Consider the following 12920-nt stretch of genomic DNA (forward strand, 5'->3'; position numbering starts at 1 on the left):
AGGAATAACGTAGGGGGCGCTCTGTGAGTGACAAACTGCTCCGCTCAAGGAATAACATAGGGGGCGCTCTGTGAGTGACAAACTGCTCCGCTCAAGGAATAACGTAGGGGGCGCTCTGTGAGTGACAAACTGCTCCGCTCAAGGAATAACGTAGGGGGCGCTCTGTGAGTGACAATGGTTAAATGTCAAACTGCGTAGGTACTTGACAAAACAAACTGTAAGTACATGATGTTTTCTGAATCGTGATCTATGATCGTGATAGACATTCTGACTAACGAAACACGCTCCATTAAACGCTGTTATTGACACATTATTGCTCGTATTATAGGGAAACAGTAATAAACTCATTTGAATACGGGGTTTAGCATAAAAAGCACCTTGACACAGTATTAGGCCTTAATCAATAAAACAGAAAATAACAACGTAATACTTCTTTTTTATAGCCGATTAAGTGTTAATTGGACTGGAGATAATTATCAACATAGACAATCAATGCACATAGCCTACACAGTTTATAAACATGTTATGATATGTATTTTTTCCTAAATTTGACATTTGTCTCAAATCAAAAATACAGAACTATGGGTGGAATTATGCAAAACATAAGGTAAGTGACTAAAATCACGGAGTCTCATTTGATAGAAGATTCCCTATTTGCGCCCTCCCTCCGCTCGCATCCCATGGCCGTCTCTAGGTGATTTAGCGCCGCCAGTCTCGAGCAGGTGTCCAACATGGCGATCACGGGAAACGGATCTCTCACTATTTCTCTCTCTGTTTTCGTGATTTCAGCGGCGTTTCTTCTAAAAGGTAGGATTACTTACTCGTGATTAGGCGCATCAAAAATTGTATGACCTCATGGAGTGAAAGAACATAGGCTACCTACAACTTGAGATGGTTGGTGCGGGATGCGCGTGAGCTTCTCCTAAATCTCAGCATCGGCACTTTGCTTCTTTTGATCTTACTTCAATGTGCAACCTTTTCTGTAACCCGTGTCCCTATATACAAAACAACATATATGCCATTGTTTTTGGGGGACCGTTGGATATAGCCTGTTCACCCTTTTTATAATCAGAAAGTAGCCTATTATGTAGTGTATGTTGAAACCTCAAAAGTGGTGAAAATGAGTAAATGAGATAATCAACAAATAGCCTACAATTTTCTTTCAAAGAAAATAACGGTTATCTACCACTGTAACTTCTATGTGCCACATAATTGCCCGTGGAAGAGTTTCCTCGGTGTTCGTCGGAGAGGTCAGTGGAAATGTATTGCAAATGCTCACAGTTGCTAATATTTATGTTGAATAACTCGAATGCCTAATCGAATATTCTCAATGGATGCCCGGAAAACACGCAGTGCAGCTACATTAGGCTACACTCACGCCAGTGGGTCCCCTCCACGGCTGCGGTGAACGAGTTTCGGCGCATAGGCTCCTACCTACAACATACTGTACCTCCTTACTATTATCCTATTATACACATTGACAGTTAGAGCTTGTCTACATATTATTATTTCCCGCGAATGGGATACTGACGGACCCAGAAATCTCTTGAATTACTGGATTACAAGGAATTTAAATCCTGCCCGACTGTTCCTGCTATTTGTAGGCTACATAGACTGAGGTGCGCTGATACGGTGCACGCACTAGTCTACACGGTAAATGATGTCCAGAACCAATGTATCAATCTCTACCCAGCAGCAGTCAGTCCCGCCCGTATAATTTCATATAGTAAACCTCAGACACTGTAGCCAAAAATATGTTCATAATCTTTTAATTTACCCTACTGTTGTAGTGTGGACAGTAGCCTAACATGTATTTTTTTTGTGTCTCATGATCTGTCGCTAATATGCAGTCAATTTATAAGATACATTATTTTTAATGATGACCATAACATTCTTTACAGGTCTCTTATGTTGTTCAGATGTAGCCTTTCATTTTCGCAACTCCAAATCAACAGGTCTCTGTGTGTGTTTTTACGCGTGTGTTTGTGTGCGCGTGCATGCGTGTGTGTGTATGTGTGTGTGTTTGTTGGATGGATGGATGGATGGATGGATGGATGGATGGGGGTGATCTAAAGCAACACTGCGGCAGGGTAGCCTATTGGTTAGAGCGTGTGACTGGTAACCGGAAGGTTGCGAGTTCAAACCCCCTAGCTGACTGCACCTGAACAGGCAGTTAACCCACTGTTTGTAGGCTGTCATTGAAATTAAGAAGTTGTTCTCAACTGACTTGCCTGGTTAAATAAAGGTAAAATGGCCACTCAGGAACATACACTGTCTTCTTGGTAAGCAACTCCAGTGTAGAATTGGCCTTTTGTTTTAGGTTATTGTGCTGCTGAAAGGTGAATTCGTCTCCCAGTGTCTGGTGGAAAGCAGTTTTCCTCTAGGATTTTGTCTGTGCTTAGCTCTATTCCGTTTCTTTTTCATCCTGAAAAACTCCCCAGTCCTTAACGATTACAAGCATGGATTTGCCCCAAACATAACACTTTGTATTTAGGACAAAAATGTAATTGTTTTGCTACATTTTTTTGAAGTAATAATTTAGTGGCTTGCAAACAGGATGCGTGGTTTAGAATATTTGCATTCTGTACAGGCTTCCTTCTTTTCACTCTGTCATTTAGGTTAGTAACTATAACGTTGTTGATCCATCCTCAGTTTTCTCCTATCACAGCTATTACACTCTGTAACTGTTTGTCACCATTGGCCTCATGGTGAAATCCCTGAGCGGTTTCCTTTCTCTCCGGCAACTGAGTTAGGAAGGACACCTGTATCTTTCCATGGGAAGGCTCGGAACTTATTATGTGACCTGTTAAGCTGATTTTCACTCCTGAACTTATTTAGACTTGTCATAACAAAGGGTTTGAATCCTTATTGACTGAAGACATTTCAGCTTTTCATTTTTCATTAATTTGTAAAAATGTAGAAAAAACATAATTCCACTTTGACATGATGGTGTGTTGTGTGTAGGCCAGTGACAAAATAACTACATTTAAACCATTCAGGCTATTCAGGCTATAACACAACAAAATGTGGAAAAAGTCAAGGGGTGTGAATACTTTCTGAAGGCACTGTACATGTATAGGTAACATAGTAAACTACAGGCTTTCGCTTGACAACTGTTGAATGGAGTGTAGTCTGCATTGAGTAGTGGTTGAACACCATTCACTGTATTTTAGAGCTTCGCTCTCTGTCAATATTCATTTAATTAAACTCTCTCTCTGTGTTAAATGCCTAAATGCATCCAAAATACACAATAGCTTCCAATACAATATCCCAAGTGGTGCAAGATTTGAAGATTATATTCTGGCCTAGCAAAGCTTTACAGTTGTAACAAAACCCACGTATTGTTAGGACCATAGTTAACCAGGCCTGGTATGATAACATTTAGACAGTGGCGATTTTAGCATGTACATCTTTGTGGAGCAAAAACATAAAAAAGTGGGATGCATGCCAGCAAAGCCACCTCACTACAGAACACAACACTAAACAATACATTAATTGCACCCTACCACTGCTACACCTGGCTATCAGTGGAGCCTTGTTTGGCAGCAAAACAGTTAATTCAGCCTCATTTACTGCCTTTAAAAAAACATAGCTCATATGGCTGACTTGCTCAAACGAATGTGATTTTTACTGACAATTGAGATGTACAAACTATGGTATAAAGGGACGACAAGTGGATAAGAGGCAATCTGTAATTCCGATTAAGACATTAATGAGCGAGCTAGGATGTACGTAGTCAATATAACTATATGTTCAGCACTTTTGAAATGTACAGCCGACAGAATTCAGGACATGGGCAGTTCTTACAGTGTTCTCCCTGTACACCAAGTCAGAACCGTAGGATAAATAAAGGGGGCGTATGAGCAAACAATGAAAGCTCCTACATTACTCAATGATTACATTTCTCAAAAACACATTATAGGCTACATGTGCACCACCAAGTCAGAATAGTAGGGAAAATAGACAAAATTATTAGGGTGAGGCTCATGGGTTACTAACAACTAACTACACAACATACACTTGTATTACTTTCTTAGTTACAGTATACATATCTCCCTGGAATATTACATAATTTATGCAGCAGCATACAGGACATTTTTGGACTAACCTTGTTGTGCTGTGCTCACTTAAACAGGAAGGTGGCGCAGTGGTCCTTCATGAGCAAAGTCTGGCATTCTCTGGATTTATGGTGCGTTCAAAGCAACTGGGAATTCTGAAAAAAACAAGGTTGAATCATGATGACGTCATTGATCTTCAACTTATAGCTCTAGAAAGATGACGGATTTATAATTTTGAGTTGGATGAAAGTTCAAAATGTATTATACCAGTTGTAGCTCGTTGATTCCCAATTTCCCAGTTGTCTTGAACTCACTGAAGTCAAGTTTTCGCAGTTAATTTTTATTAATTTTTGATTTCACCTTTATTTAACCAGGTAGGCTAGCTAAGAACAAGTTCTCATTTGCAGCTGCGACCTGGCCAAGATAAAGCAAAGCAGTTCGACACATACAACAACACAGAGTTACACATGGAATAAACAAACATACAATCAATGATACAGTAGAAAAGTCTATATACAGCACGTGAAAATGATGTAGGATAAGGGAGGTAATGTTCCGAGTTAACAGTTGAGTTAACAGTTGTTTTGAGCACGGCACAAATCAAGCTTCATTGACAGCATGGCCAATGTTGAATGTTTCATTTTACCTACATTTTATCTATAATTTATTTTCATTACTTCTCTTCATATGACAAGGATTGAAAAGGATTTGCCAGTAGATTGTCGACTTGATTCATGATGATGACTGCTAGTTACGATTTAGAAAGTATGATGTTGACATGATCAGACCAATCAAAGCTACTGTACATATAACGTGATTTGACGTAATTTTATCTGTGGCCAATGACCTTGAGCCTTCTTGGATGGGCACTTCTAATGTAACTCTATGGCAGCACCCAAGGGGCTAGAATTTTCTAGCTCTACCCTTAGACTTGGCGGTGACGTAGTGTCCCCATGAGTGACAGAACACTGAGCCAATCATGGCGCAACACTCTGTATTTTCTGCTGGCTTGCCCCACCACCACCGAAAGCACTGAGCTAGGCTGAAACACCTGTATTTTGGAGCTGCCTTACTCAAGAAAATGAAAAAGAGACCATGTTTGTACGTGGCTTTATTCTCAATTATGTATATATATATTTTTTACATTGTTTACAAACTGATATGTGACACGTATTAATGCCAAAATAACAACCAAAACAGGCAAGCTCCCCCCTAAAAAATGTGGGGCTCACCATGACGGGTCGCCACTGCATTTAGATATGTTTTTATAGTGAGAGTAGAGCACCAAAGAGAAGGGCAAAGTCGGACTAGATCTTTCTTAGCTGGTCTAGGCTTGGCTGGGGTTTATTTGACCTCAAGCCTGGTTGGTTTATACCTCAAAGGAAAGATAAGTAGCGATACAAAAATACAGATTTAAAATGACTGTTGAAGGATCTTGTAAATTTTGTTTGGAATAATCCATCTCTTACAGAGACATTACTCAAGGTGAGAGATGGATTGGCTCATCCTCCTCTCTGATAAACCACTGAGATAAGATGCTGAATGTAAAAAAAGGGTTTGTTTGAACCCTATAACATTCTGTATTTCTCCTTGTGTCTCTCCAGGCGTACATAATTCTCTCCAGGGGTCCTCTATCTCTCCAGGGGGTTCCTCTGTCTCTCCGGGGTGCCTTGTCTCTCCAGGGGGTGCCTCTATCTATCCAGGGGGTTCATCTATCTATCCAGGGGGTTTCTCTTTCTCTCCAGGGGTGGTTCCTCTATCTCGCCATGGGGGTTCCTCTATCTCTATCTCTGCAGGGCTCTATCTCTATCTCTGCAGGGGGTTCCTCTATCTCTCCAGGGGGTTCCTCTATCTCTATCTCTCCAGGGGGTTCCTCTATCTCTCCAGGGGGTCCCTCTATCTCTCCAGGGGGTTCATCTATCTCTCCAGGGGGTTCCTCTATCTCTATCTCTCCAGGGGGTCCCTCTATCTCTCCAGGGGGTCCCTCTATCTCTCCAGGGGGTTCATCTATCTCTCCAGGGAGGTTCCTCTATCTCTCCAGGGGGGTTATCGATCTCTCCAGGGGGTTCCTCCATCTCTCCAGGGGGTTTATCTATCTCTCCAGGGGGTTCATCTATCTCTCCAGGGGGTTCCTCTATCTCTCCAGGGGGTTTATCTATCTCTCCAGGGGGTTCCTCTATCTCTCCAGGGGGTTCCTCTTTTATAGTACATATCCGTTGTGATTTGATCATGGTATTTCAGACGGTTGCATAATGCTTCTTTATTGTCAGCTCCAGCTCATTCATCAGAGCTGAATGATGGTGAAATGGATCAATAGAAGCTGTCATGGAGCCTTAGGCAGGCCTGAACTGCTTTTGGTGTGTTTCTCTGAGAAACAAAGGAAACATACACTTGTTATGGTGCTTATGTTTGCCATACAGTTTGCTCTGTGTGACATGGATGGTGATTGAAGATGGCTGTCCGAGTGCTGTTGAAGGGTTTGGCTTTGAAATAGAGTGATATAAGGCTGCTGCACTGTATTCTGTCTGTGTGCTGCGTCATCACCCTCATACTTCACAGGCCTTGGTAACTGAACTGGCATCTACTGGGCCAGTTTAAATAGAATATATGGTCCTGTGTTCTTCACGTATCCTGAATACAGCGGTTTAACAGTGCTGTTGACTGTTGGGGCCAGTGTACTGATCTTGTCCACTTAACTTGTTCTGTATGCTCATAGAAGATTTGAATGATAAGTAATAAGTACAGCCCCATTGATATCCTGTGGGTACTGTGGTTGGAAAATTGCACAGCTCTCACAGCCTGCAGTGAAATGCACTTATCCTGTTTCAAGTCAAATTTAACACCCAAGCTAATGGCCCTTTGCCAGCTAGTGAAATATTTCATTGCTTGTACTCTGGGCTCACTACATCATTTGTAACAATAATATACTCTTCTATTTAAAGAAATAGAATTTATAGCTCATTAAATGTACATTAGATTCTGCTTAATAGGCCCCACCCTAATTGCTATAGATAATGCTAGATAATGCTAGATAATGCAGGATATTACTTGATATGGTGGCAGCAAACAAGTTTACTCTTAGGGAAGGGAAGGCTGAGACATGGCAGCTCTTCTCAGTACAACTTGAGAAATAGAGAAGATCCGGTAGACACTGTTGACATCCATAAGAAAATCAGCTATTGCAGTTTTGTTAGTCCTTAGTGTCTGATGGAAGACAGCACATTTCAAGCTGTGTGGGTAGTTCTGTCTGCTTCAGACTCAAATTCCCTGCGTGTCCACACACTTTCTTAAGTGTGCTCTTGCTGACCTGTCCTCTGTACAGGTTTGTAGGTAGCCCAGTGTTTAAGTGTTGGGCCAGTAACTGAAAGGTTGCTGGTTCAAATCACCAAGCTGACTCTGTGAAAAATCTGTTGATGTACTCTTGAGCAAGGCACTTAACCCTAATTGCACATGGATAAGCAAGTCTGCTAAAATGTGAAGGGAAGCAGAGGATTTAGCTGAAGTGTGATTAAGGGCTGCAGTGAGGTTCCGCTGTTGTATTTGTCTTCAAGTCAAACTGGGTGAAGGCATGCAGCTAAAGAGGGGTGAGAGGTCAGAAGAGATGGCCTTTGGCTGTCTGGTGGTGCCTGCAGAATGTCTCTCCATCACTGACCTTGTATAGTTTTTCAACCTTTCAAGACTACTAGGATGCATCCCAAAAGTCACCCTATTCCCTTTATATTGGACTACTTTTCAAATAGTGCGCTATATAGAGAATAGGGTGCCATTTGGGACAAACACATAGTCCTCCCTTCAAGCCCTCAGCAGGGGAACGCAATACAGCTTTGCTGTCTGTGTAAAATAGTATTTTGCTAAATAAACATGTGTTAGGCCAAGGTCAAGGGGCAGGGAGAGGGGAATTGTTGACATCCTATTGACTTTAGAGTTATTTGTGGATGGAATACGAATCAGACCTCCCACCTTTTCGTCAAAGGCATTTTCACCATAGAGAAGAGTTGTCAATGAATGAAGAATGCTGAAGATAGTGCTGAAACAACAATGTTGGCTGTTGAACTTAAGTGTAGTAAACAGTCAAATAGCAGTAAAGGACTGGTGGCGGGCCCTTTGATGAGTGTGAGGACAGAGTGCTTCATTCATGCCAGTGTTGTGATAATGAGGAGGAGGAGTGGTGTCTGCTGGTATGAATATGACATTGTTCTCTCTGGGCCCTGGATCTGAGGGTCCTCACTGCATTGTTCACATTGCCTGGCTATGACTGTGCGAATCATTTCCATGATAAGAAAATGAAGAAGCAATATTGTTGTTTAGGAAGGCATAGAGTGCACATTAGCATGCCTCATGGAGCAATCACAGCACACCATTAAGAGAGACTGTGGACCAGTCGCCGGCTCACAGCACAGCACCTGGTGAATGGAGACATGGGACAGTTTTAATGCAGAACAGAACCGAGTCTATCAACAGACATGGCACAGTCCCTAGCATGCACAGAACTAGGGCTGACCCCACATATTCGACTGGACGATGGTTTGGTCGATAGGCTGTTGGTCGACCAAGATTTTATTTAGTCGAGCATCAGCAAATATATATATGTTTTTATGGCACTGAAGACACCTTATTTACGTCCATCTCAGTGAACTAATCCATTGCAGAGGCCACTGGGAAGGCACAGTTCAAGAAGAAGGGGAGTGTCACTGAGATGCACAATGCACATCTCTCTCCAGAATGTGCTCTTTCCCACCAATTTGTGCACATTCATTGTTTCATAACTTCATTCTGTGAATTGTTTGCATTTGATTTTTAGTGTCTATCAATTCCCCATTATATACACTACATGGCCAAACGTATGTGGGCACCCCTTCAAATGAGTGGATTCGACTATTTCAGTCACACCCGTTGCTGACAGATATATAAAATCGAATCAAAACTATGCAATCTCCATAGACAAATATTGGCAGTAGAATGGCCCTTACTGAAGAGCTTAATGACTTTCAACGTGGCACCGTCTAGGATGCCACCTTTCCAACAAGTCAGTTCGTCAAATTTCTGCCCTGCTAGAGCTGTCCCAGTCAAATGTAAGTGCTATTATTGTGAAGTGGAAACATCTAGGAACAACAACGGCTCAGCTGCGAAGTGGTAGGCCACACAAGCTCACAGAATGGGACAGCCGTGAGCTGAAGCGTGTAGCGTGTAAAAATCTGTCCTCGTTTGCAACACTCACTACCAAGTTCTAAACTGCCTCTGGTAGCAAAGTCAGCAGAAGAACTGTTCGTTGGGAGCTTCATGAAATGGATTTCCATGGCCGAGCAGCCGCACACAAGCCTAAGTGGTGTAAAGCTCGCTGCCATTGGAATCTGGAGCAGTGGAAACATGTTCTCTGGAGTGATGAATCACGCTTCACCATCTGGCAGTCCGACGAATATAGGTTTGCCAGGAGAACGCTACCTGTCCGAATACATAGTGCCAACTGTACAGTTTGGTGGAGGAGGAATAATGGTATCTGGGCTGTTTTTCATGGTTCGGGCTTGGTCCCTTAGTTCCAGTGAAGGGAAATCTTAACACTGCAGCATACAATGACATTCTAGACGATTCTGGCAACATTTTGGGGAAGGCACATTCCTGTTTCAACATGACAATGGTCCTGTGCACAAAGTGAGGTCCATTCAGAAATGGTTTGTCGAGTTCGGTGTGGAAGAACTTGACTGGCCTGCACAGAGCCCTGACCTCAATCCCATAGAACAACTTTGGGATGAATTGGAGTTCCGACTGCAAGCCAGGCCTAACTGCCCAACATCAGTGCCCGACCTCAGTAATGCTCTTGTGACTGAATGGAAGCAAGAACCCGCAGCAATATTCCAACATCTAGTGGAAAGCCTTCTCAGAAGAGTGGAGGCTGTTATAGCAGCAAAGGAGGGACCAACTCCATATTAATAGCCATGATTTTGCAATGAAATGTTCGATGAGCAGATGTCCACATACTTTGGGCCACGAAGTGTATATCACCAGTAGTAAATTTACCGTTAATTCCTATAATTTCTAATCTACAATGTTTGTTTGGTTACTGTAATGTCTGTTTATGCATTCAATATACAGTAACTGCAGAATCTACTAAAGCCTGTAGGAGCAGGAGGAGGATGGTCGGGGCAGGTGAAGTTTTTTATTCTTCTAGTTATGTTGATCTCTGGCTCCTTCAAGTCATTTGTGTCTTATTTCATTCAACCGTGAAAAGCATCAGACAAGCTCAATATATATATAGTTGATTTTTATTAAAACACATATGGTGTGTCTATATATGGAAAAATACACATTTAAAAATGTAGACCAATTGATTGGCCAACCAAGATTTTTTAAAAATCTGAGTACTGTCCAGAGTTTCCAAAAAGGTACATTTTAGCTAGTTGCAGGTGGAAATGTTGATATTTTTCAAAACAATGTTCTTGGAAACTTCACAGCTTGCATGCAGTTTATTTAACCAGCCTCACGGAGAGAAAGTGGAACAATTCAGAAACCATGACAACAGCTGAGAAGCATCCCCATCTCTAAGACTACATAACTGTTGATCAGTGTGGTGGATAGAAGACCTTCAGCTTTCTGTGCGGGAGATAGTTACTAATCGATAATCTATACAGATCTAGCTTTCTGAATGAGAGACTCAGCCGATCAATAAATGTACAGATGCTGCCAAAGGAGAGGAGAGTAGGGCTGGCTGGCTGGGTAACTGGGAATACTGTATTCAACTGATCTGATAAATAGTCAAGAATGCCAGGTCATCAGATTGCCTCAACTTAATCTAATTGGAGGAAGTAAATGGGTGAGACTCATCAACATCTGTTTGCTCTGCCCTCTCCGCATCAACAGTCACGCTGCAGTCACTCCCCATCGGCCATGGTTAAGTGATGTGGTTTGCTTAGCAGATGCTTTCGCCCAGATTGACTCAAATGGCAGCCACATTATCCACTTACACAGCTGGATGCGACTGGCCGTTTTGTAGGGCAACGGAGGGATGTCCCACCTGCCACCAGAATCAGTGGCCCTCTGGAAACCTGCCCAATCCACTGAACTAGTCAATTCACATATGGTGTCCAGGGAACAGCTGGGGGCAGAAAGTGGTCTATAGTAAGCGGCAATGGTGAGAGACTTGTTTCTGGAAAGGTGGATTTTTAAAAGTAGAAGCTCAAATTGTTTGGGCACAGACCTGGTTAGTAAGACAGAACACTGCAGGCTCTCTCTGCAGTAGATTGCAACTCCTCCCCCTTTGGCAGTTCTATCTTATCGGAAAATGTTATAGTAAGGGATGGAAATTTCAGGGTTTTTGGTTGTCTTCCTAAGCCAGGATTCAGACGTGGCTATGACATCCGGGTTGGCAGAGTATGCTAAAGCAGTGAATAAAACAAACTTAGGGAGGAGGCTTCAAAAGTTAACATGCATTAAACCAAGGCTACCAAGGCTTTTACGGTTAGAGAAGTCAACAAATGAGAGCGTCTGGGGAATGGGAGTGGAGCTCGGCACTGCATGGCCTGGATTAACCTCTACAAAACCAGAGGAACAGGAGGAGGAGTAGAATAAGGGTACGGCTAAAGGCTATAAGAACTGGCCGTCTAGTACGTTCGGAACAGAGAGTAAAAGGAGCAGGTTTCTGGGCATGGTAGAATCAATTCAAGGCATAATGTACAGACAAAGGTATGGTAGGATGTGAATACAGTTGAGGTAAACCTATGCATTGAGTGACGATGAGAGAGATATTGTCTTTAGAAACATTTTTTTAAACCAGGTGAGGTCACCACATGTGTGGGAGGTGGAACTAAAGGGTTAGCTGAGGCGCATTGAGCAGGGCTAGAGGCTCTACAGTGAAATAAGGCAATAATCACTTACCAAAACAGCAATGGACAAGTCATATTGACATTAGATAAAGACATGCGTAGCCGAGTGATCATAGGGGTCCAGTGAGTAGCTGGAGACATGGTGATTCAGACAGTTAGCAGGCCGGGGCTAGCAAGCTAGCAGAAGACCTTAGAGGGACGTCGCGAAGGAAGAAGTCTGTTGTAGCCCATTCGTGCTGTTACGTCGGCAGACCGGTCGTGATGGATCAGCAGGGCTCTGTGTGGTAAAAGGATCCAGGCCATTTGGCAAAATAGGGGTAGTGGCCAAATAATTTGTCCGATGGGCCTCTTCAGCTTACAGTCTGATATGCTCTAGACAGCTAGCAGGCCGCGGCTAGCAAGCTATCAGATGGGCATTCAAGGGACGTTGCGACGGAGGAGCCAGTTGAAAAACCCCCTCGTGCAATTACGTTGGTAGTCCAGTCTTGAGATATTCAGCGGGGCTCCGTGTTGGCAGTAAAAGGGATCCAGGCCAATTGGCAAAATAGGCATTGTAGCCCAAGGAGTGGCTGATGAACCTCTTCGGCTAGCCAGGAGATGGACGTAGCAAAGGCTATATCCAGGCTAATTGGTTCTTGCTTCGGGACAGAGTCATTAGCCAGTAGTGGCCACTCGGATAGCAGCTAGCTGCGATGATCCAGGTGAAAAGGTTCAGAGCTTGTGGTAGGAATCCGGAGATATGGAGAAAAATAAGTTTGATTTGCTCTGGTTTGAGTCACGCTGTGCAGATTGGCGAGAGTTGTCCGGGCTAAAGTTTAGCTGATGACCGCTAGCAGTGGCTACCTGACTACTAGATAGTAGCTAGCTGCTGTTGGGGGTTCCGGTTCAAAAGTAAAGAAAATATCAGATCCATACCACATTGGGTGAGTTCAGGTTAAGAAAAAAATATTTTTGTAATATATGCGAAGAAAAAAATATATAAAAAGATTATATACACGGGACGGGACACGACAAGACGAGGACAAAGACGTCTGACTGCTACGTC

The 12920-nt window shown here is 42.9% G+C and overlaps 1 protein-coding gene across 4 annotated transcripts in view; it reads left to right on the top strand.

Moving 5' to 3' along the window:
• The first annotated feature begins 699 nt into the window (after positions 1 to 699).
• Positions 700 to 12920, top strand: part of LOC124005788 (cell adhesion molecule 1-like) — a 181903-nt gene continuing 169682 nt past the window's right edge. For 3 of the 4 annotated variants that reach the window (XM_046315335.1, XM_046315337.1, XM_046315338.1), the window contains exon 1: positions 700 to 807. In XM_046315335.1, the coding sequence (XP_046171291.1) occupies positions 732 to 807 (76 nt within the window). In that variant the 5' untranslated portion in view covers positions 700 to 731. The remainder of the gene's footprint in view (positions 808 to 12920) is intronic. The other variant, XM_046315336.1, reaches the window with a different exon arrangement.

This window comes from Oncorhynchus gorbuscha, linkage group LG19 (genome assembly GCF_021184085.1).
Source record: "Oncorhynchus gorbuscha isolate QuinsamMale2020 ecotype Even-year linkage group LG19, OgorEven_v1.0, whole genome shotgun sequence".
NCBI lineage: Eukaryota > Metazoa > Chordata > Actinopteri > Salmoniformes > Salmonidae > Oncorhynchus > Oncorhynchus gorbuscha.